This window comes from Phaseolus vulgaris, unplaced genomic scaffold (genome assembly GCF_000499845.2).
Source record: "Phaseolus vulgaris cultivar G19833 unplaced genomic scaffold, P. vulgaris v2.0 scaffold_23, whole genome shotgun sequence".
Classification (NCBI taxonomy): domain Eukaryota; kingdom Viridiplantae; phylum Streptophyta; class Magnoliopsida; order Fabales; family Fabaceae; genus Phaseolus; species Phaseolus vulgaris.
This window is the reverse complement of record NW_027174092.1, coordinates 327,061-352,374: the sequence shown is the minus strand read 5'-3', so window position 1 is coordinate 352,374 and position 25,314 is coordinate 327,061. Positions and strand designations below refer to the sequence as shown.

Below are 25,314 nucleotides of genomic sequence, written 5' to 3'. Positions count from 1 at the left end.
AATCTCATTTTCTTCTTGATTTAAAAAATATAGTAACAATTTATAAAACTTGTTACATGATAATATCATTGCATTTTTAAAATTGAGAAACTTAATTTAATCTTAAAAATATTTATTGTATTTTAAAAAAATGAGAGACTTTATTCAGCCTTTTATCACTTAGATACCAAATTAAATTAAATAAAAAAAATAAACTTTAGAAATATTAAATATTTTATTACAATTATGGCAATATATTGTTTGCACTCCTATGTGTAGCCCAAATTTGGAGTTGGCTGCCCATAAATAATAATTTCTTATCGTTTAAGGGTATGAATATGATTAATGGCGGTGGTGGGCCTCAGTTTTGGCTCTGGAGCCATGTGGGGAACCTAATCTTTCACCCTTTCAAGGATTCCAAACTGGGTAGAAAATAATAGTGTGGCGTAGTTGTAAGCATTAAGCAGCTTCTTTTCTCTTTTAGTGGAATCACTTCCAATAATGAGGAATCAACTACTGTTCATCTTCAGCCCAGGAACTTGCCCAATTCACATGCCTTCCAGCCCTTCACCTCTCATTGTTTATGGGTCCAATTATTAATCCTTCATTGGGAAAAAAAAATAATGTATGACCCTTTCATGTTATACCTTCATAAATTTTATACAATATATCTATTATAATCTATAATAATTAGCATAGAGCCAGATGTACCCATGTGGTGGCCATAGAATGGGACATAATTGCTTTATCAAAGGGAATGGGGTTTGGTAGATGCAGACAATCATTGTCATATAACACATTCCCTATTAAAATACACTTCTCTAGCTTCTTTACATACTCCACAACACAAACTTCCAAACTGTCTTGTTTCCACCCTGAATAGTAATCTAGATTATCTTCTTTTACACAAATAACTAATTTACTTTGTCAGTGCTTAATGGCACAATTGGGCACAATAAAGCAAAATGATTCTTAATTACTTGCATTTCTGGTATGTGTGACCACTTATAAGTGGTGAAAATATACTAAAATTGAACTCCTTTTACTTAAACTCTATCATATAATATTTGCTTAAAATTCAAAGTGGTGTTGTATCATTAACAATATTTTTCAATTCGCGTAGTCAATGCATAACAATACTCATTCATAATTTTATATTAAGAAGATAAAACATCTTTATCTCACAGTAATAATACTAATATAGGGAGCTGCATTTGAAGAATGGTTTAGAAGAATAAAGTAAGCCAATGGAACAGTTAAAATTCAACCTACATTTCTTTAATCGACTCACTGAAAAGAGAGCGTTCGGGATTTTAACTGATTAATCATTATTTCATTAGTGTGCTTACTATTGAACACTGTCTAGAAGTACGTTAAAAAATGAAGAGGAAAAGAAACAGAATATGCGAAAATGTGAAAATGTGAAATGCCGAAATAAAGAATACTTGGATCAGTTAAACTACTCGCTTGGGTTGACATTATAAGCAATTCTGGAACACATTCTGTGCATGTTATGATGTCTAGGGGATTTCAAATGAGTCCAAAGATTGACAGTGATCAGTTGCACATGATTAGGTGGTTCAGATCCCAAGTACCCACGTATATCCAATAAAAAAATTGCCTTTTGGCTTATCAGTTTATCTGTCACTCATTGGATTAACTATAAACTAATTTGTCTCCATGAACTTCCTATAACCTTCCCTTCCTTGACCTTCCCTTCACTGCTTGTTCCCTGCTATGCAAAATGCACCAAGCTTAAGAGTATCCAACACCAAGAGAGCAACCACCAAAATGCAAACCCACCTGCTGTTCTTCTATTGTTACATTGGTCTCTCACTTGCTTTTACTGAAGCTGCAGCAGATGATGAATTGTCAGCACTTCTCTCAATTAAATCCACTCTCATTGACCCAATGAGGCATCTGAAGGATTGGCAATTTCCAAGCAATGTGACACAACCAGGATCACCCCATTGTAACTGGACTGGAGTTGGTTGCAACTTTAAAGGCTTTGTAGAGAGTCTTGATCTCTCCAACATGAACCTCAGCGGTCGTGTTTCGGACCACATTCAATCTCTTTCAAGTCTGTCTTCTTTCAACATAAGCTGTAACAACTTTGCTTCATCACTGCCCAAATCACTGTCTAACCTCACCTCTCTCAAGAACTTTGATGTGAGCCAGAACTACTTCACTGGCAGCTTCCCCACTGGTCTTGGAAGAGCAGCAGGCTTGAGATTAATCAATGCATCGACCAATGATTTTTCAGGTTTTCTTCCTGAGGATATTGGAAATGCAACCTTACTTGAGAGCCTTGATTTTCGAGGGAGCTACTTTGTGAGTTCAATCCCAAGGAGTTTTAAGAATTTGCAGAAACTCAAGTTTCTGGGCCTTTCAGGCAATAACTTCACAGGGAAGATTCCAGGATATCTCGGTGAACTTACTTCTCTGGAGACACTGATTATTGGATACAATTTATTTGAAGGTGAGATCCCTGCAGAGTTTGGCAACCTGACCAGTCTTCAATACCTTGACTTGGCTGTAGGCAGTCTCAGTGGACAAATTCCAGCTGAATTGGGTAAGCTGACAAAACTCAACACAATTTACTTATACCATAACAACTTCACAGGAAAGATTCCTCCTCAACTTGGAGACATCACTTCACTGGCATTTTTGGACCTCTCTGACAATCAGATCTCCGGAGAGATTCCAGAAGAACTTGCTAAATTGGAAAACCTGAAGCTCCTAAATCTGATGACGAACAAACTAACTGGTCGAGTACCAGAGAAGCTTGGTGAACTGAAAAATTTACAGGTGCTTGAGCTCTGGAAAAATTCCTTACATGGTCCTTTGCCACCAAACCTTGGGCAGAACTCTCCTTTGCAGTGGTTGGATGTATCCTCTAACGTACTATCTGGGGATATCCCTCCAGGTTTGTGTACTACAGGAAATCTCACTAAACTAATCCTCTTCAATAATTCCTTCACTGGTTCCATTCCAAGTGGACTTGCAAATTGTTTGTCTTTGGTGCGTGTTCGGATTCAAAACAATCTTATTTCTGGAACTATTCCAGTTGGCTTTGGAAACCTCCTTGGCCTTCAACGGCTAGAATTGGCAAAGAACAACCTCACGGGGAAAATTCCCACTGATATTACCTCATCCACATCACTCTCTTTCATTGATGTATCTTGGAACCACTTTGAGTCATCTCTACCGTCAGATATTCTTTCTATTCCAACCCTTCAAACCTTCACTGCCTCTCATAACAATTTTGGAGGAGATATCCCAGATGAGTTCCAGGACTGTCCATCTCTCTCTGTATTGGACCTTTCAAACACCTATATTTCTGGCACAATCCCTGAAAGTATTGCTTCTTGTCAAAAATTAGTCAACCTTAACCTTCGAAATAACCACTTGACAGGAGAAATCCCTAAATCAATCATAAGGATGCCCACCTTATCTGTTCTTGATCTGTCCAACAATTCATTGACCGGTAGGATTCCTGAAAACATTGGCAATTGCCCTGCTCTGGAATTGCTGAACTTGTCCTATAACAAACTTGAGGGTCCAGTACCCTCCAATGGGATGTTGATGACCATAAATCCTAATGATCTTATTGGCAATGAAGGTCTCTGTGGAGGCATTCTCCCTCCATGTTCTCGAAGTATGGCTGTGACAAGCCATCGAAGGAGCTCACAAGTCAGACACATCATTATCGGTTTTGTGACTGGCATTTCAGTGATTTTAGCACTTGGTGCAGCATATTTTGGTGCTAGATGTTTATACAATAGATGGCACTTATATAACAACTTCTTCTATGATTGGTTCAAACAGAACAATGAAGATTGGCCCTGGAGACTAGTAGCATTCCAGAGGATCAGCTTCACTAGTAGTGACATCCTGACTTGCATGAAGGAATCTAATATCATAGGAATGGGGGGCACTGGTATCGTTTACAAAGCTGAAATCCATAGACCTCACGTAACCGTAGCAGTGAAGAAACTGTGGAGGTCACGGACAGATATAGAAGATGGCAATGATGTGTTGAGAGAAGTGGAACTCCTAGGGAGACTTAGGCACAGGAATATTGTAAGGCTGTTGGGGTATGTGCACAACGAAAGGAATGTGATGATGGTTTACGAGTACATGCCTAACGGGAATCTTGGAACAGCAGTGCATGGTGAACAATCTGCAAGGTTGCTTGTTGACTGGGTGTCAAGGTACAACATAGCTCTAGGAGTTGCGCAAGGGCTTAACTACCTCCACCATGATTGCCACCCACCAGTTATTCACAGGGATATCAAGTCGAACAACATACTCCTTGACGCAAATCTAGAGGCCAGAATAGCAGACTTCGGGTTGGCAAGGATGATGATTCAAAAGAATGAGACAGTTTCCGTGGTGGCTGGATCATATGGATACATCGCACCAGGTTAGTACTTAGTTCTCGTTATTTGGTTAATAATTTACTCACGCATTATGTAGTGCAAATGGAAACACGCTTATATTAATAACATCGAAAGTAAGAAATCTGATCTAGCGTCGCAGATGGAAGCCTATTGCTATGCAGTTTATGCCCCAATTTCTCGTTTTCGTAACTTCTGTCTCAAACAAGTGAAAGTGAGACAATAAATGATTACCTCAATGATTATATGTCTTCTGGTTTTAGAATATGGATACACTCTGAAGGTTGACGAGAAGATTGACGTATACAGCTATGGGGTGGTGCTTTTGGAGCTCCTAACTGGCAAAATGCCTTTAGACCCTTCAATTGAAGAATCAACTGACATAGTCGAATGGATACGGAAGAAGAAAAGCAACAGATCCTTGTTAGAAGCACTGGATCCTGCTATAGCTAGTCAGTGCAAACATGTTCAAGAAGAAATGTTGCTTGTACTCCGGATTGCACTTCTATGTACCGCAAAGCTTCCCAAGGAAAGACCACACATGAGAGACGTCATCACAATGCTGGGTGAGGCAAAGCCAAGAAGGAAAAGTGTTTGCCATAATGGGGGTCAAGAAAGCAGTAGCATGGAAAAGTCCACTGTCTTTACCACCTCCCCAATAGTAAGTCTTTTGTAGCAACTCTAGAAATTAGTATAATATTTTTATCTGTTTTTTCCTGCGTCGACCAAATTTCTCTCATAGTAAAGATATTGTTTCTTTTACTCCTTTTCAATTGAGGAAGAAACGGTGAACAATAAACATAGTTAATATGTGCTTAAAGGGTGTACAGAGTCGTTGACTCTGACACCATTTTAATTACAGTTCACCATTTCATGCAAGACATGTATAGCATTTGCAAACTTTTTATGGTCATTTTCCACTATTAACTCGAGATTTCTTTCACAATTGTCGTAATGCGCGCCGATCGTTTTTCAACTCAAAATTCTTTCACCGGTTCTTTCCAGTTATGCCTTCATTTTAACTAGTTCAGCAGTCGCACATTTTAAGAGCTTCGGTGCCTCTAATGTAAATGTCGCACGGTGACGAGTTAGAACACTATTCCGTAAAATTTATGCTGCACTCAAATTATAAGAAAATTCTAAATTAAAAAAAGTGAAAAGTTATCCACTTCGTTTTCCCCAATTATGAATGTCATCATTCCGAGTTAATCCAAGCAATTTTGAAAGAAAATGCAATCACGACCAGTACATACAGTTCCGCTGATTCGTTATAGTCTTCGAAGAAATAAAGAAATGTTAATAAAGCAGAAGTGAATTGGATAGGAAGTCCAATAACATTAATATAAACAATTCACGTTACAATGGTAAAGAAAAAATATTGGGATCCGTTTGACATCAAGAAACGAAGGCCGAGAAGGAAAACTGTTATCTATTTTGTATCCTAAACTATGTACATTTATCCAAGTACAAAATGACAGATTGCCCTCCAACAAAATCATTCATAAAAAGCACAATAGCCTCACCTCTAACTGTCCCGTACCCTACACTTCCCACTAATCTAGGATGCTATTAGAGCACTTCCTGGCGCATTTCCTCTTTCAAGGAAGCTGACAGATGTTGGCTGGAAAACATTGATGGAAACAATAGTGAGATTAGTCCACATGTACACGGCAATTCGGATATTGACTAAATTATACACGTAGTACCACTCTTTAGAAAGAATATTACATGTTGCATACAAAACATTAAAACATCTTTGACATGCAATTCAATCCATAAGACTACAATACATCCTAAGAACCATAGGCTAAAGCCAATCAAGAGTATCCGGAATAAGTTTTCCAAAATGAGTTTTATATCTTTTCAAGAGATGATAATAATAATAATAAATATACCTCACTAGCTTGGATTTCACCAAGCGTAAATGGCTCTTTCTCCCTGATTACACCATTATCTTTAGTAATTCTTTCTAAATCCTGCTAGAGGGAAGATTAACGGTGTTATGAGCATGAAATAAAAGATTGCAAAAGGAAAATTGTTTGGGGGGGCAGTCGAGGCCGGGGCACTAGAGGCCATATAACCATAGACACTTCAATACAAAACTGGAATTTTGATGTGATATGTTACTTTCAGTATTTCGAGCACAACATGATACTAAATGAATTTTTAAAATCAAGATATGCACACAAATTTTGATAATTACCACAAAAATGGAACCAGGTGAGTTTACTAAACAAAAAATTTAATATCTTCTCTACTTAATGAAAAGAATGTCTCTAATGAGTAACACAGGTTGGTAACACTCCCACCAAATATAAAAGATTGCAGTCAGCAAAAAGAAACAAATAAAAGCAGGCTTAAAATACATTAATAGATTTTAAAAGGGGTTAGAGAATGCAAAAAAACCACGTAAGATGAAATTAGGCTTTCAGATGGGTATTTTTCCTAAATTCACAAAAATTGACCTTCATAGAAATCACAATTTGTGGTAAATTATTCAGCTGCACTGTATTCTCTGTATTTGGAATCACATACGGAATTTACAAAAAAAATGTGCACTTTAATCAAAATTTAGAAAATATATAATCAGGTTAGTTTAGGTATTAAAAGATACTGTATGAGAGGCAAGTAGACAAAATACTAGATACAGCATCTCAAACACTGCCAATCATTACCTTCCCAGTCAAAATTTCAAACTCAAGTAATTCCTCCACTATCTTTTCTAGTACTGGGCGATTTTTCAGCAGCATTTCTCTTGCTTTGAGATATGCCAAATCGAACATCTAGAAATATCACAAAAGATCATATTAGATATTTTTTTTATATAAGTTAAACTTCTGCTAATACATGATACCTTTTCAACTTTAGCTGCCATCACATATTCATGGTCATCCCCCATGCTTAATGCCGTGACCTATGTCAGTAAAAAAGTATAAGAAAAAGTCTATAATATACTAATATTAAAAAACAAAGGTCAATAAACATGTAATCCTTTGTTATGCAGTTGCCACAGAAATCTTCCATTTGTTCATTTGATCATAGCCACCTCAATGGTTTTGTTTATCAGATTCAAATGGCAGTGCTTTCCATTCATGAAGGACAGACCGAATCACAACTTCCACCAGGAGTCTTAAAACAGCATTTCACAGATAATGGCTAAATACAGTTAAATATGTGTTTGAGGTATCGGGTAACACTCAATTAATTATCAAAAATGTGTACCATCCAATAGTTCTTTATAAAAAAGTGCTTTTCATTAATAGAACCATTTAGTTATAATGGGTAAGAAAATAAAGTAAAAAGATGTATAGGATTAATCTCTTGTGTATAATGAACACATAGGGTTATGTATTTAAAGATAAAAAAAATACAAAACATATGGACCAAGCCCGTTACATCTAACACTCCCCCCAAGCTGGTGCATATAAATGTAATCAATTCTAGATTCTCGTAAAGATTTAATGAAAGTACATGTTAATTGATCATTCAAATTAACAAACTCAATCTTGATGTCTCAAAATATAATATTTTCTCGAATAAAATGGCAATCAATTTCAATATGTTTGGTACTTCCATGAAAGACGAGATTTGATCTAATATGAAGAGCAATCTAATTCTCACATATAAGTGTCATTTGAGTGAACTCTCCAAAATTCTTTAATTATCTATTTAAGCCAAATAAGCTCACAATTAGCTGATGTCATAGATCTATATTCTGCTTCTGCACTAGATCTTGCCATAACATTTTGTTTCATGCTCTTCCAAGAGATCAAGTTATCACCAATGCAGTCTGGATGGTTCATCTATTAGATGGAGATCATGCCCAATCAGCATATGAATAACAAACAACTTATGGTTATTGCAACCATTTAACAAACCTTTTCGAGAAAAACCTTTAAAGAATGCATTCCAATGATCTACACATGGGGATTAAGAAATTGACTCACCACACTGACTGTAAAGGAAACATCAGAACGAGTAAAAGTAAGGTAGTTCAATTTTTCAACTAATCTTGTGTACTCCTCAGGACTTGAGAGAAGCTCCCCTATTAGGTAGGAGTTAAACATTACGATCCATGGGTGTGTCAACAAATTTTGAATTCATTAACCAAATTTCTTCCAAAGTATCCACAACATAGTATTTTTAGAGATAATAATACCATTGTTGGATTGTGCTACCCAATCCCCAAGAAATATCAGAGTTTGCTAAGATCTTTGGTTTGAAAGTGGTGACAAAGGTGTTGTTTTACCTATGAGATGCCATGGTGATAACTGCCTATAAGAATAATGCCCCCATCAACATATACCACTAGATAGATATACCTAACACTCAAGTGATGGTCCTGTTGTGCAAAAATATAGAGGCTTCTAAGCTTGATTTCTAGTGAATATAAATTTGTTGTCAAATCTACCTAACCAAATCTTAGTTGAAAGACCTGGATTTTCCTTTATTGTAGATGTAACTGCCTCCCTTTTGTTCTTTCTGCAAAATGATAGGCTACAATCTGTCCAAGTGTAGGAATTGCCCTGTGCGAGATTCATCAAACACTGGTTAGTCCATAAAAGCTAGTAGTCACAACCAATCAGTGTCTGCTCCTAATAGAGAAATCCTGCATGTTTACCGTCGCAAGCGAACACAAAATCAAACCCTGCGTAAGACCTCTTTGTAGGTACATAACACTAATAATATCCCTGTAGAGCCTGCAAATGCTGATTTGCAAGAAAATCCTTTTGTTGCTTGTTCCACATGAGAAAGATGGAGTTAATAAAAAATGATTCGATATTGCAGTTAATCATGAAGGGAGGATGATGTCTTCATTGATATGCCTTCTTTGGAAAGCGTCCAGGAATCAGGAGAAAATCACTTGCAAAATTTAGGACAACATCAAAAGGAAGTGATGAATGGGACTTCTGCTATTGCAAACTCTGTTGTAGAAGTCCTTTTAGCAAATGCCAATCAGGTTCTTTCTAAATCTAACATTAATTACATGCCTCTGCAAAACAATTTTGCTTCTCTTGTAAGGATGGAAAATGGAGAATTGATTGTTCTCTTAGAAGAGGATCCTAAAGTCTCTTGTTGTAGTCAAATTTAAAAACAAAAGTGAGACTATCTCCAAGTTCTGAGATGATTGGGGGCAAAAGGAAGATTCATTGAGTGAGATTGACGAAGATACAGTACAAACTACAAGAAATCCAGGGTGACCTTCTAAGGCTAGCAACAAGATTATCAGACTCGAGAGTCTACTCAGACTCGTGGGAGGCCTGTAAAACCGACTCATAGACTCGTAAGAGTTTACTTCAAATTAAAAATTTAACAAAAAAATTCATGATACCAATTCCATAATATTAAAATAAACAACTTCATACACGAACAAAATAACTAAACAAGACAAATGTTATCAAGTTTAAAAGTCTCTTTCATCTAATCCTCTAAGGCAATCATCTCCAAGATCTTCATGATCATCTCTATTATTACAAAGTGGACTTTAAGCCTAACTCAACCCCTTAAAACCGGCTCATGAGATGAGGCTTGCACCCACTTATATATAATGAAATGTTCTAATCTCTAGTCAATGTGGGATCTCCAACACACCCTCCTCCCGCCGAGATTGACAGCTCGTGCGTGGGATAACATATTATGGGTGGTCCGATAACGGCCCGATAGCGGGTGGCCTGATAAGCCCAACAAACATTCGCTAGGATAGGCTCGAAAATGGCTCTGATACCATATTACAAAGTGGACTTTACGCCTAACTCAACCCCATAAAACCGGCTCATGAGGTGAGGTTTGCACCCACTTATATATAATGAAATGTCTTAATCTCTAGTCGATGTGGGATCTCCAACATACCCCCCTCACGCCGAGAGTGACAGCTCATGCGTAGGATAACATATTATGGGTGGTTCGATAACGGCCACATAGCGGGTGACCTGATAAGCCTAACAAACATTCGCTAGGATAGGCTCGAAAATGGCTATGATACCATATTACAAAGTGTACTTTACGCCTAACTCAACCCCATAAAACCGGCTCATGAGGTGAGGTTTGCACCCACTTATATATAATGAAATGTCTTAATCTCTAGTCGATGTGGGATCTCCAACATACCCCCCTCACGCCGAGAGTGACAGCTCGTGCGTACGATAACATATTATGGGTGGTTCAATAAGAGCCGGATAGCGGGTGACCTGATAAGCCCAACAAACATTCGCTAGGATAGGCTCGAAAATGACTATGATACCATATTACAAAGTGTACTTTAAGCCTAACTCAACCCCATAAAACCGGCTCATGAGGTGAGGTTTGCACCCACCTATATATAATGAAATGTCTTAATCTCTAGTCGATGTGGGATCTCCAACATCTATCATCATCTCCATAACCATCTTCATCTTCATCTGCCAAAAATCTTACAAAAATAATTCAATCCCCAATCTGCCCAAAAATCCACAATCTATCCAAAAATTTCCAAACCCTAAAACCTAAAAATAACCCTAATTAAAAAATCTCTAACCCTAAACCCAATTTAAAATATCCTAAATCCAATTTAAAATAACCATAAACCCAATTTAAAATAACCCTAAACCTAACCTAGAACACCACCAACAAATACTTTCGCGGTGATTTGCGAGTGGGACGCGGCGCAGTGCGACAACGACGATGCACGGCGCAGTGTGATGACGAGGTTGTGCAGTGCAACGACGAGGCTGCGCGATGCGACGACGACAGTCAGGAAGATGGCACCGCGAAATTGAGGTATGGGAACCAAAGAAACCCTAAAATCTATCCTAATGTTAATGAAACACATTGTTTTTTAGCCTTTTTATCTAAACTCGGTGACTCGACCTTGAACTCGCGACTGCACAGAGTCCGACCGAGTCTGTTCGGGTCTGTTCCGAGTCCACTCAAAAACGGGTTTGGTACCGAGTTGACTCGTGAGGCCTCAGCAGACCCTTAAACTCGTAAGGGTTTAAGGGTTAACCCTGGGGTTTGATAACCTTGGCTGGCAACGAAGGAAGCAAGAAACCTGCAAAGGTTGAACAAAAGAGAAAATGGTGGAGGTAAAGTTTCGTTTTTGGAATATCAGAGGTTTAGCCAACCAAAAATCTGCAAATATGTTGACTAGATTGATTAAACAACAACACCCTCAAATTGTCTTCATTGTTGAACCCATGTTGGCTTTCTCTAGTTCTATTGAAGCCTTCCTCAAGGGTCTTAATCCTTCCCTAATTGCCAAGACTAATGGAAATCAAAAGCACGCTAGACTTTGGTGTTTGGCTCCTCCTAATACTATCATTATGGTTTTTATTCATACTCAATTTATTACTGTTTTTGGTAGTATGCAAGGAAATTTTCATTTTGCAGGTGTCTATGGAGCCAATTCTCACACTGAAAGAACTTTTATGGGATGAGTTGAATTCTATGCAAGGTCCCTAGTGTGTTCTTGGGGACTTTAATGTTATCCTTTCAGCAGTTGATTGTAAATGGGGTGTTGCTCCTAATCAAGTTTTATGTTCTGAGTTTCTAGATTGTATTCATGCTAATAATCTATTGGAGATGCCTTATTCTGGTCCTACTTTTACTTGGAGCAATGAAAGTAAAGGGCAAAATAGAATTGACAAAACATTAGATAGAGCCTTTTGCAATCTCGAATGCATGGATGTTTGGTCCTCCTGCAAGTATTAGGTTTTGGTTAAAAGTTGTTTTGACCATACTCCTATTCTTGCTAATCTCTAATTCTACTATGAGTCATAGATATGCCTACTTCAAGTTTCTTAAGATGTGGTTGCAGAATCTTAATTGCATGGATGTTATTAAAAGTTCCTGGGTTGAGCTAACTAGTGGCTACCCTATGCTTATTCTTAAGCAAAAACTTAAGCAATTGTCTTACTTCTGAAGTCATGAATCTCTTGTCGAAATAATCCAAAGGAGGTAATGTGGCTTAGAAAATTGATATCCAAAAACCCTTTGATACCTTGCATACTACCAAGTAATCCAAAGGAGGTAATGCTGCAGGTTTTAAAAAAGTTTGGATTCCATCCGGTTTTCATTGGCCGAATCCATAACATTCTGAAATCTGCTATGCTTTTTATCAAAATCAATGGTAGGATGGTTGATTTCTTCCCCTTTAGTAGAGGGGTTAGATAAGGTCATTTTCTTTTTTGTCGTGCTAAAGAAGTCCTGAGTAGAGGCTTTTTTGTTCCTTGCTAAAGCAAGTTGATCAATGGGTCAAAAATTTTATTTGGACAGTTGACATTTTAAAACAAGGTTTGGCCACTGTCAACTGGTCTAAAATTTGTGCTTCCAATAATGAAGGTAGCCTTAAGGTTACCAATCTCCATATTGAGAATAATGCTTACCTCTTGAAACTTGCCTGGAATTTTGCTTATAGCAAAGAACCTTGGACTCTTCTTAAGGCTAGATTTCACATATATAAATATCATATGATTATCATATATAGCTCTTTTTCTATTTGTTCTGAGATTAAAGACTTATCTGATCTGGTTCTTGAGCATACTTCTTGGATAGTTGGTTCAAGTATTGATATCATATTTTGGAATGATTTGTGGTGTTCCTCCAGGTGGATCTCTCTTATTGCAAGTGTTCCTTATATTGATAGACTCAAACTCTCTTCTAAAGTTTCTTAGGCTTGGAGTGGTTCCTTTTAGTCTTTACCTTATGATTTATCTTATCTACCTGATTCTCATGTTATGAAGGAAATTTTTATCTCTAATGAGATATTCTGAATTGGACTCCTGAGGATTCTGGAATTCATAGTCTGAAAGATGCCTAAAGGTTTTCTTCCCTGCCTAGGGAGTTTTGTAATTGCGATAAACTTATTTGGTCTTCTGATATTCCTCTTGCCAAGACTCTTGTTTTATGGAAGATTTTGCATGGTAGGTTGCCCACTAACATTGAGGTTCAGCGTAGAGGTGTGACTCTTTGCACTATGTGCATGTTATGTAATAAGGAGCAAGAGTCTATTTCTCATCTTTTCTTTGGCTGCTCTACTGTTGTTTACTTCTGATATTCCTCTTGCCAAGACTCTTGTTTTATGGAAGATTTTGCATGGTAGGTTGCCCACTAACAGTGAGGTTCAGCGTAGAGGTGTGACTCTTTGCACTATGTGCATGTTATGTAATAAGGAGCAAGAGTCTATTTCTCATCTTTTCTTTGGCTGCTCTACTGCTGTTTACTTCTGGTCCTTAAACAAGTTTTCCCAAGGAACTCTTTCTCTTCTTCTGATGATCTTATTGATTTTCTTAAGTCTCCTGGGAGTCCTTTAACTAAACACATTAGGCTTGTTGTCATCATCTTCACGGTCTGGATTCCAACAAAATTTTACCATTAAAGGTTTTATACGAAGTTCATGGGAGCTATTATCCCTCAAGAGGAGGAGCAAAAGCTGGCTATAGACATCTCTGGATGGAATGTGATTCTACCTTAATTTGCTTGACTTTCTCTTCTAAATCTCGTGTGCCATGGTCTTTAGGCAATAGATGGAATAAATGCTTGTCTTTTTGTTCAGGGATTGATTTTAAAATTTCTCATATTTTTTAGAGAAGGCAATCATTGTGCTGATAAAATTGCCTCTTCAGGTTTACTTAATAGGCTGGAGTTTGTTTGGTATGCCTCCCAACATTTCTTTAGACTATTTTCATAACAGGTTGAAACTCCCATGGTTGAGATAATCTATGGTAACTCAATAGTATAATGCGGAGAGAAATTACGGGTAAAGCGCATACCTTTACGGATGACAATGGAAGAGCAGATTCAACTGTAGGAGTCAAAGGATATGGAGGAACTTCCACTAAAAGAGAGTCATCGAGCGGACAATGGGAAGTTTGTCGACGATTGTACATTAGAAGGGTTGTTGGGAGCGGGGGAACTTCAAGTGCATTAGATACAACAGGAGGATCACATACAATTGGGATACTGACATAATCAGATGGAGACACAAGAGGAGAAGGAGGAGACTTAAAGTAAAGAGAAGACTCAATAAAGGTGACATGTTAAAATTAAATAACGGTTAAGAGAAGTAAAGGAATATTTATATTCTTTAAGTGATATAGTGAATCCTAAAAAGACATTTGTGTGACCTAGAAGACAATTTATCAAAACTAGGACTAAAATTATGAACAAAACATGTGGACCCAAAATCTTTAAGAGGTAAGCAATGGAGAGGAAATAAAAAAGAATGAGATATTTTATTATCTAAAATCAAAAGATGACACGCAATTAATTAGATAACTCACACTAAGAACAACACCCCAAAAGCGTTAGGAACCTCGCCATGGATTAAAATTGTGCAAGTTGTTTTAACAAGATGTCTATTCTTGCGCTTCGCCGCCCCATTTTGTGGAGGTGCATAAGCACATAAGGTTAGAAGCAGAATGCCATTAGAATACAATTTTTTTAAAAATGAGAAGGATACAAGCATTATTAGTGCACAAGGTTCATACAGAAATGCCAAATTGAGTTTTAATTTTATTGTAAAACAATTGAAATAGATTTTTCAATAAAAACAACCATCTACATCTTGAATAATCATAATATAAGTAGCAAAATAGTAAAATCCTAAATTGGACATAACATGACTTGTTCCTAAAAGTCAGAGTAAAATAAGGAAAAAGGAAACAAAGCATTGTGTGAGACACTTCTAGAAAAAGACCTACGATTGTGATTTCCAAATTGACACGACTCACAAGAAACACTTGATAACTTGGACAGCAATCAAAGTTATTGCATCTTGCCAAGACTGAAATGACCCAAATGAGAGATGGAAAATTCATTATTGTGTCAACATGTGCAAATGTCTACAGGTGATAAAGACCATGGAACTCACATCCAGTGTCAATCATCCGTCCCAAATTTCAGTCCTGTAAACAAGCAGAATCTTTGATAAAAGAAATAACATAGTCAAGGAAGCGAGTGAGACGACTAATGGATAATAAGTTAAATGGAGACTCAGAGACATAAAAAATTGGATCAATAGATAAAGAAGGAAAAAGATCAATAATACCAACACCATGTGATGAAATCACAGAACCAATGTCTTTGGTAACAAAAGGTAAATAACTCGAAGTAGACAAAGAGAAAAAAAAAATTGTTACCAGTAATGTAATTTGTGGCACCTGAGTCTAGAACCCAAGGACCAAAAGAATTGAAGTAAGGCCACCAAAAGATGTACATGTACCTGTGTGTGCAACAAAAGCAATGGAACCCAAGTTCTAACGATCCTCATATCACTTGAGAAATTCATTGAAAATAGTAGGTTGTCTTGAGGTATAAGACTAAATAGGATCCAAAGTAGATTGTTACGAAGGAGCAGTTTAGACAACTACAACAGATCGAGGAGGACGACCATGTAAGGCAAACAACTCTCAACTATCATTTATGTGGCCTAGCTTGTGACAATGTTCACACTTGTGACAATCATGACGTCGGGGTACCAAAGCGTAAGAATCATCAATGGTTAGCTAGCCTGACACACGCAAAGGGTGGAACAAGTGGATGTAAAATTAGGCACAACTGGGAATCCCAAAATCTAATCAAACATGTGAATAGTCATCAGGAAGTCCATGTAAAGCCAATAATGTGAATAACTTTGACCTCTGCACAAGTTCTTGAGAAAGGGTGTAGGAAAGAGGTAACAACTAATTGAACCCGTGAATACGAGAGTGAACTTTACCCAAATGTTCAGCCATTATACCATCAACACGTTTGAGGGCAACAATATTGAGGAGATTTTGACAAACAACATAAAGACGTTGAGTATCATTGGTGTACAAGATCTTGGCCTGTTCCCAAACCTCTGAACATGTCTCATAAGCACAAAATATTTGTTTTAAAGATGAGTGAAGAGTAGACTTGAGAACTGTTAGATATAATTAGATATTATTAGATATAATTAGATATTATTAGATATAATTAGATATTATGAGATATTATAGATATTGTTAGATATTTCATATTTATGTAATGGGCTTAGCCCATATGTTTCTTTTCCTATATAAACATAACCCTATGTGTTCAATATACACAAGGGATTTATTCTATTCTTTCTTTTTCTTTAATAAGAACAATGAATACTTAAGAATCAACTTTCAACATAAGGGAAACCTCATTTTCAAGAATAGTGGTCACACTCTAGGTAAGATGATCAAGATAATTGTGACTCTTAAGCCATAGTTTATGTTTTATGCCCAAGTACCATAATTAGTTCAATCCAATTTGTCAATGGATATATGTACATTGACATAATTAGTATGCATGGACAGATCTGGCATAGTGATAGCTGAAGAAGCAAAGATGAAGAGAGAGCAAAACCCTAAAAAATCAAACAACACTGATATGGATGACAAGGACAAATTTAGCACGAGGAGGACAGAGCGATCCCGACGCTAGTCATTGCCGCCATAAAAAATGTCTGACACGCCACCATGCGAAGCCAAAAGCGGTGGCAATGATGCGGCTTGGAGGCGTGTGATGGCACGTCAGAGCTCCATTCGCCACAATCTTTGCGGCATGGTGGTCGCCTGGATGAGACGATGTGAACAGAGGTGTTGTCAATCCAAACCATAGCGGTAACAGAAGAAAAAAAATCACCGATGAACAATGGGTTCACCAAGAAGCCAAGGATTTTACCCAAGCTTTAGATACCATGAGACAAAAAAGTGAAAAAGAGGTATAGAATTAATCCCTTGTTTATAATGAACACATTGGGTTATGTATTTATGGATAAGAAAAATACAAAACATATGAGCTAAGCCCACATCTGACAAGAAACTATCATTATTCATGTCCAAATTATCGAAAATATAAATGAAAAGAATATGCAATTTGAAAAGACATCTTGATGACCCATGAAAATATATTTGATTAATATGAGAAATTTGATGGGGAAGTAATGCCTGACATATACATGTGCCCATTAAATCATGGATCCATAACTTGAACCATTCAAAATTTGTGGACTGCATTAGTTCAACTATGCTTCCATTATATTATATTTAGAAAAATATTCTCGTTGAAATTATATCAATAACATAGTTCACATCTTGTAAGTTATGCAGATCAAATCTGCTATAAGCAAGGAAAATAAATCACACATTAACTGCAAACAAAATAAGAGAGATATTGCTAAAAAAATAAATCTGATCTGATTCAGACATTCCCCTTAATTTGATCCTACAAAAATGGACAGATACAACATTCCTCATTTACTCATATCTCCATAATTTATTCTGAATCATAAAATCCTAATGTTCGTAACTGATCCACATTCTATATCTCAGATTCCACATCACGTAGCTCTTTTGGGAGATTGCCTATCTAACATTACGTTATTGTCCTCTTTTATAAAGTCGGGCAGTGCTTGCTCTATTAGCAGTTTAATACTTATTTTCACTAAAGATATAATAATCTTCCTAACCATATTGAATAATTTTTATGCTGTTTGAGAAAGAAAGGAAGACATATCTGTGACCATATTGAATATTATTAACCCCATTTGAGAAATAAAGACATTAATGATGTGCTATGTTAAAAGTAAGCTTAAACCTATCAAATAAATCAATCAAACTTTTCAATGATCACACAATCAACATCAAGAAAAAAAATAAGTAGTTGAAATGCACATGAGGTCTATATACCGCATTACTACGGTAGTAAATTGCAGGACTGTCATCAGGTCCCCACCCATACTGAATGACCATTCGAGTAGCTATCTGTTGTAAAGAACAGAATGGTCAGAGTTTAGACTTACATCCTTTGGTTAATATTATCATTTTCCAAGAAAGTATAATATAAAAAATAATCGGATATTTAGCTGACTGAGTTAAGTCAAATATAAACCAACCTCTTGCGCCTGCTGTATTTCAGAAATAGAAAGTAAGTTTTCTTCCCCAAAGGGAAGTAACATTTGCGATGCAACATATGAACCAAAACAAAACACAAGCTTCTTTTCAATATATGATCTGGATTCTGAATTCCCATTGATGGAACCCTCATTTCTTGCTTTTGTGATTTTTGTACATCCAATTCCCTGTACAATTGTCAAGAATCTATCTTAAACAAATAAATATGACAAGTCAGTTTTTTTAGTAATAAAATAAATTAGCTATATTTTCCGCTATTGGCCTTAACTAACAGAAATGTAACTACAACAATGACTAGGAAGCATGTTTGGAGAATACAGGCTAGCAATAGTTGGTTTCCTATAAGCTACTTTGTAAGCCATTTCTTTATCAGAAATACAAATAAAGAAATTTAGTAGTATATAAGTGGGTGCAAACCTCAACTTATAAGTCGGTTTTATAAGGTTGAGTTGGGCTTAAAGTTCACTTCTTAATATGGTATCAGAACTATTTAGAATTTATCCTAACGAGAGTTTGTTGGGCTTATCGGGTCATCCGCTATCAGACCACCCATAATATATAATCTCACACACGAATTGGAAGGTTTCGGCATGAGGGGGGTGTTGGATATTCCACATCAACTAGAGAGACATCTTAATACTTAACTTCATTAATATTCTACCTAGAAATTTAGTCTTCCAAAATCAGTTACATATATTTATTGTGAACATTTACTTTCAAAGCATTGGCTAGTCAAGGAATGCTACCAAACATTCTTTTATACATTCTTACTATTGTGTGAAATTCATGCTGCCCCTCTAAATAAAAAAATACTAAAATAGAGAGTGGCTCACAGATTAGCAAACCTCACATGAATTTTACCCAATAATCAGTGTGTTTGGCAGTTCTTCTCTTGGCTAGTTGTCCAGATTAATTTATAAATCCAGTCGTCATACTTAGCAAATAACAGAAGCCAACAATATATAACTAGAAAGCCTTGCTACAACAGCAGTAGAAATGGCCTTTGAAGCACAGACTAGAAAGTTTGATAACTAAAAAGCATTGCTATCATATTGACAGGTAATATATTTAGCAGTCTAATAATAAGTGAGACTAACCTGCCATGATAGAGGTTCAAGCCAAAGATTATCAACAACATCAAAATTTGGTAATAAAAGAGCAGTAAGACCACGACCAGCTGCCCAGACAGCATGTGGAAACTTGGTTTCCCTTGTCCACTGAATGACAAAGAAACATCATTTAGTTATATTTGTAGCAAGTCAATTATTTTTCATCTTCTAAAATAGAAAAATAAGCAAATAAGTGTAAGAAGAAACTCAGTAATAATACATATGAAAATAAGTAGAAGGCAAAACCGTGCTTTGAAAAAATAATAGGTATTATGAGGAGATGACAGTTTCTTACGTCAAGTGGAGGGCTCAAAAGCTCTATCCCATTGCTTATTTGGCTATATGGTTCCATCAAATCAACAACATTCTGCAGATCTTCTTTTCTCAATGTCAGTCCAAGATGATTCACCATTGCTTTGCTAAACTTATTGAAACTTTTGGTCTTCCGCAACCATGAGGGAATCATAGAGCTGAAAGTCTAAGAAAAAATAGTAAATATATTTCACTTCATACAGGAAAAACTATCTACACACTATGACTATAAAAAGAAAGTGATTTCTATATAGCGGTTATGCAATAATGTTTTCAATTTGCTTTTTTCGCTCTATTTCTTGATAAAAATGAATTATATGAAAATTTGCAACAAAAAAAGGGACAATAAGATGTAAAATGAATCATATTATTCATTATCTTATTGTATTATTAAGTTTGAATTCATCATGTTTAAAACAGATCACACACCTCTGTATAGTATTTTTAGAAAAAATATAAATAGATGTGACTGCAAAATTGATAATCAACAACTAATTAGGGATTGTTCAGATAAATATTATGGTAATATGACTAATTCTAATAGCTAAAAACAAATTTAAGATTCATCTCCTCTTTGCTGCCAGTAAGTTATTCTGACAGCTGTCAGTTAGTTAGACTGCCCTGCTTGTTACATTTCCCTTGAGCATGAATGAATGATATTCCGGCCACTTTTTCTCTTTGAATTCTTTCCATATTATAGTATCTAGAGCTTGAGAGAGTCTCACATGGCTTTCAATCCTATACCTCCAAGCTCGCTGTGGCCACAGTAAACAAGCCAACTCTTTTACCACCATCACCTCTATTGGCAGAGCCATATCTTTGAATAATCCTCAAGAACCTTTTAAGACTCATGCATTGACTTTAGGCTACCCTCAGAGCCTAACACCAAGATCTAACAATTTATTAGGATCGCCAAATCCTGTTATAACTTAATCACTCCCAATTCACTTTTATCCAATTACAAAAGCATTGGATGACTAGAACTATCCTGTGTGAAAGCAGCAGAACAAACATGTGCTTCATGGTGACAAACTTCATCAGTTTCTTCTAAACCTAGAAGTGCCACCAACGTATCTCAAGCAAACTGTAATGCTTATTGGACATGGCATATTGATGATAAACGTTTCACATCTAGTGTCTGTCTCTTTCTAGGGCCAACCCTTATTTCATAGTGGTCCAAAAAGCAATTTCATAGCTTCTGCTGAACTCTTATGGTGCAATCTCTTCTTAGGAAGCTCCAAGTTTCGGCTGGGCCCCGTTTTCAGGTTTTTTTTTAATGGGCTGAGTCACGAATCGAAGAGACTCAGAGATCCTCTGATCCGGCCCATGACTCGCCGGATCACTCTGACCCGGCCAATTTCCGATCCCCCCTACAATCCAGCACGTTTTGCTCCCAAAAAATCAAAAGATCGACAATCCTACGATCTAGATTTCGATAACATTGGTATAAAAAGCATAATCTATGATATAATTAATAAACAAAACAATATTTCAAGTTTAGCATATAATATAATAACTATATAATTAACTAAAAGCATAATATGTGATATAAACTAAATAATATTAATAAAAACTAAATAATGTAATAATAAGAAATATATAAATAATAAGTAAAAAAGAATATAAAAATCTATTGAAATATATATATATATATATATATTAAAAGATTATAATAGGTACCACAAAAATCTAAATAATGGTCATCTTCCCCTGCAATCCCACTCTAGCATTTATGGAGGGGTGGCTGCTATGTGCTGTTGACTACTAAGCTACCAATTATGTTAGTTGGATAAGATTCTCAGTTTGTTATTCTGAATAGTTAGACTGTCCAATTTGTTACACAAGACATCTGTACTCTATAAATACTGTCCTATTGCTCTTGAAAAATATGGATAAATAATATTCAGATCACATTTGCTCTCAATTCTCTTTGCATAGTGTTAGATATTATTAGATATAATTAGATATTATTTGATATTATGAGATATTATAGATATTGTTAGATATCTCATATTTATGTAATGGGCTTAGCCCATATGTTTCTTTTTTCTATATAAACATAACCCTATGTGTTCAATATACACAAGGGATTTACCCTATTCTTTCTTTTTCTTTAATATGGTATCTAGAGCATAAGGTTAGAGTTTAGGGTTTAGGGTTAAATTTTTATTGGTGAATCCACTATTCACTGGAATTTTCCAGCCACCACCCCACTGTCTCGCCGGACCCGTCGCCGGACCTTCGCCGGACCTTCGCCGGACCTTCACCGGACCTTCACCGGACCTTCGCCGGAGACGCCGCCGGAATCGCTGTCGGAGCCTTCATCTTTGTTGCTCCCGCCAATTAACCGGTGACTGGATTTGTCCTTATCTTTTATGGCTTCTTCCGCTTCCGCTGCCACTATGGCTTCTTCTTCAGTCATTATGCCGGATTCATCTATTTATACTAATTACGTCAATGTTCATCTTTCCATTGACAAATTGGATGGAACCAATTATGACACTTGGGCATCAGATATTAAATTATGGCTTAAGAGTCAAGGTTATGTTGATCATCTTACTCATCCTACTCTTGCTGAAAATGAGGTTGGTCGTTGGTCGAAAATTGATGCTCAATTATGCATTGTTATCAAATCGACCATTCACTCATCTTTAAAACAAATTTTTCGTACCTATGAAACATGTTCAGAAGTTTGGGAACAAGCAAAATTATTATACACAAATGATACTCAACGTCTTTATGGTGTGTGTCAAAATCTTCTCACAATTGTTGCTCCCAAACGTCTTGATGGTACAATGGCAGAATATCTAGGTAAACTTCATGCTCTTCTTCATGATTTTAACGAGTTATTACCTCCTGCCTCTACTCCTTCTCAAGAACTAGAACAAAGATCCAAGTTCTTCATGTTATTGGGTTTACATGGTCTTCCTGATGATTATTCTCACGTTCGTGATCAAATTTTGGGATCTCCTATTGTGCCCAATTTTACTTCCACTTGTTATACCCTTTTGCGCGTGCCACGTAAACACACCGCTGATATAACGTCTCATGTTGATGACTCTTCTGCTTTAGTATCTCAGCATAATGATCGTACTCGCTCTCACAAGCCGGGCAAAGGGCGTCACAAGTGTGACCATTGTGGCAAACTTGGCCACAAAATTGACAGATCTTATGCCTTACATGGTCGTCCTCCTAGATCTGTTGCGGTTGCTCAAATTGCCCCTGTGCAACCTTCTACCATGGACCATACTTCAATTGATACCCCAAGCCAGCCTGCTATTTTCAATGAATTTCTTAAATGGTATGAGGATCGTCAGAACCCTAGTTCCACGGCTTCTGTTGCACATTCAGGTACATCTTTTGTTGGCCTCACTCACTCCACTTCCCATGGCCCTTGGGTTCTAGATTCAGGTGCCACTGATCACATTACTGGTAATAAATCTTTTTTCTCTTCCCTATCTACTACGGGTTATTTACCTTCAGTTACCATGGCCAATGGATATAGGGTACCATCACATGGTGTTGGTACTATTAATCTTTTTTCATCTTTATCTATTGATAATGTTCTTTATGTCCCTGGGTCTCCATTTAACTTATTATCCATTAGTCGTCTCACTCGTTCCCTTGACTGTGTTATTTCTTTTACCAAAGATTCTGTTACTTTACAGGACCGGAGTTCGGGACGGATGATTGGCACCGGATGTGAGTCTCATGGACTTTATCAACTACAGATCTATGCACATGTTGGCGCAATTATGGATTCTCCATCTCTCATTCATGCTCGGTTGGGTCATCCTAGTCTTGCCAAGATGCGACAGCTTGTTCCAAGTTTGTCTAATGTGTCTACTTTATCGTGTGAGTCGTGTCAGTTAGGGAAACACATTCGTAGTTCTTTTCCTCGTAGTGTCTCACAACGTGCTTCATCTCCTTTTGCCTTAGTTCACTCTGACATTTGGGGACCAAGTCGTATTAAGTCTAATTTAGGATTTCAGTATTTTGTTACTTTTATTGATGATTATTCAAGATGTACTTGGGTATTTTTAATGAAAAACCGTTCTGAGTTGTTTTCTATATTTCAAATATTTTACAATGAAATTAAAAATCAATTTGGAATTTCCATCCGAATTTTGCGCAGTGATAATGGACGTGAGTATCTTTCTCATTCTTTTAAAAATTTTATGGCTTCTCATGGTATTCTTCATCAAACTTCATGTGCTTATACACCTCAACAAAATGGGGTAGCTGAGCGCAAGAATAGACATCTTGTTGAAACAACTCGTACTATTTTAATCCATGGTGATGTTCCTCAGCGTTTTTGGGGTGATGCTGTTCTTAGTGCATGTTATCTCATTAATCGCATGCCATCTTCAGTTTTAGATAACAAAATTCCTCATTCTATTTTATTTCCACATGACCCTCTCCACTCTTTACCTCCCAAAGTTTTTGGGTCCACATGTTTTGTTCATAATTTTAGTCCTGGTCTAGATAAATTATCTCCTAAGTCACACAAATGTGTCTTTTTAGGGTTCACTAGATCACAAAAAGGGTATAAATGTTTCTCACCGTCTTTAAACCGTTATTTCATTTCAGCAGATGTCACCTTCAGTGAATCCTCCCTTTACTTTAAGTCTTGTCCTTCTCCTTCAATTTCTTCATCTAATCAAGTTAATATTCCTCTTGTTGTGCCTAGTGCTCCTAACAATTCACCACCGCCGCCAACTCTTCAGGTGTATAGTCGTCGTCAACCGTCTCATCGTCCATCAGCAGACTCTATTCTGGTGCCAACACCTCATCCCCCTCCGGCTCCTATAGTTGAACCTCCGACTGTTGAACCTGATCTTCGTATTGCTATCCGTAAAGGTATACGTTCTACTCGTAATCCCTCTCCACATTATACTGCTTTGAGTTACCATAGACTATCTCAACCCTTTTATACCTGCCTTTCGTCTATTTCTTCTGTATCCATTCCAAAATCTGTAGGTGATGCCTTAGCCCATCCTGGTTGGCGTCGGGCCATGCTTGATGAAATGAATGCGCTTCAGAATAATGGAACTTGGGAACTTGTTCCTTTACCATCTAGGAAATCTGTTGTTGGTTGCAGGTGGATTTTTGCTATCAAAGTTGGTCCTGATGGTACTATTGATCGTCTCAAAGCTCGTCTTGTGGCTAAGGGTTATACCCAAATTTTTGGTTTAGACTATGGTGATACTTTTTCTCCAGTAGCAAAGATGGCCTCTGTTCGCTTATTCATAGCTATGGCTGCTCTTCAACAATGGCCTCTTTATCAACTGGATGTTAAAAATGCTTTTCTTAATGGGGATTTGCAGGAAGAAATTTATATGGAGCAACCTCCCGTTTTGTTGCTCAGGGGGAGTCTTCTGGATTGGTATGTCGTCTTCGCAAATCCTTATATGGCCTCAAGCAGTCTCCTAGGGCTTGGTTTGGAAAATTTAGCAATGTTGTTCAACAATTTGGTATGACTCGCAGTGAAGGCGATCATTCAGTTTTTTATCGTCACTCGAGTGCTGGGTGTATCTATCTTGTAGTATATGTTGATGACATTGTTCTTACAGGCAGTGATCACCATGGCATCTCACGAGTAAAACAACACCTTTGTCAACACTTTCAGACCAA

At 36.9% G+C, this 25,314-nt stretch overlaps 2 protein-coding genes across 2 annotated transcripts in view; one reads left to right on the top strand and one right to left on the bottom strand.

The window, feature by feature from the left end:
• The first annotated feature begins 1,408 nt into the window (after positions 1-1,408).
• LOC137817240 (leucine-rich repeat receptor-like protein kinase PXL1) lies at positions 1,409-5,258 on the top strand. Its single transcript, XM_068620486.1, has 2 exons — positions 1,409-4,405; positions 4,643-5,258. The coding sequence occupies exons 1-2, from the start codon at positions 1,717-1,719 to the stop codon at positions 5,053-5,055; spliced, it is 3,102 nt and encodes a 1,033-aa protein (XP_068476587.1). The 5' UTR covers positions 1,409-1,716; the 3' UTR covers positions 5,056-5,258.
• Positions 5,259-5,694: 436 nt separating this feature from the next.
• Positions 5,695-25,314, bottom strand: part of LOC137817239 (probable inactive ATP-dependent zinc metalloprotease FTSHI 5, chloroplastic) — a 41,112-nt gene continuing 21,492 nt past the window's right edge. The window contains exons 12-19 of the mRNA XM_068620485.1: positions 19,664-19,846; positions 19,357-19,476; positions 18,241-18,426; positions 18,035-18,109; positions 7,234-7,293; positions 7,055-7,162; positions 6,275-6,355; positions 5,695-6,000 (exon numbers count right to left, since the gene is read on the bottom strand). Coding sequence (XP_068476586.1) covers positions 5,938-6,000; positions 6,275-6,355; positions 7,055-7,162; positions 7,234-7,293; positions 18,035-18,109; positions 18,241-18,426; positions 19,357-19,476; positions 19,664-19,846 — 876 coding nt within the window. The 3' untranslated portion in view covers positions 5,695-5,937. The remainder of the gene's footprint in view (positions 6,001-6,274; positions 6,356-7,054; positions 7,163-7,233; positions 7,294-18,034; positions 18,110-18,240; positions 18,427-19,356; positions 19,477-19,663; positions 19,847-25,314) is intronic.

Bases quoted from the DNA above. Each gene is read 5' to 3' on its own strand.
- LOC137817240 (XM_068620486.1), top strand. From the start codon at position 1,717: ATGCAAAATGCACCAAGCTTAAGAGTATCCAACACCAAGAGAGCAACC. The intron at 4,406-4,642 runs GTTAGTACTTAG...TTCTGGTTTTAG, and splicing joins ATATGGATACATCGCACCAG to AATATGGATACACTCTGAAG.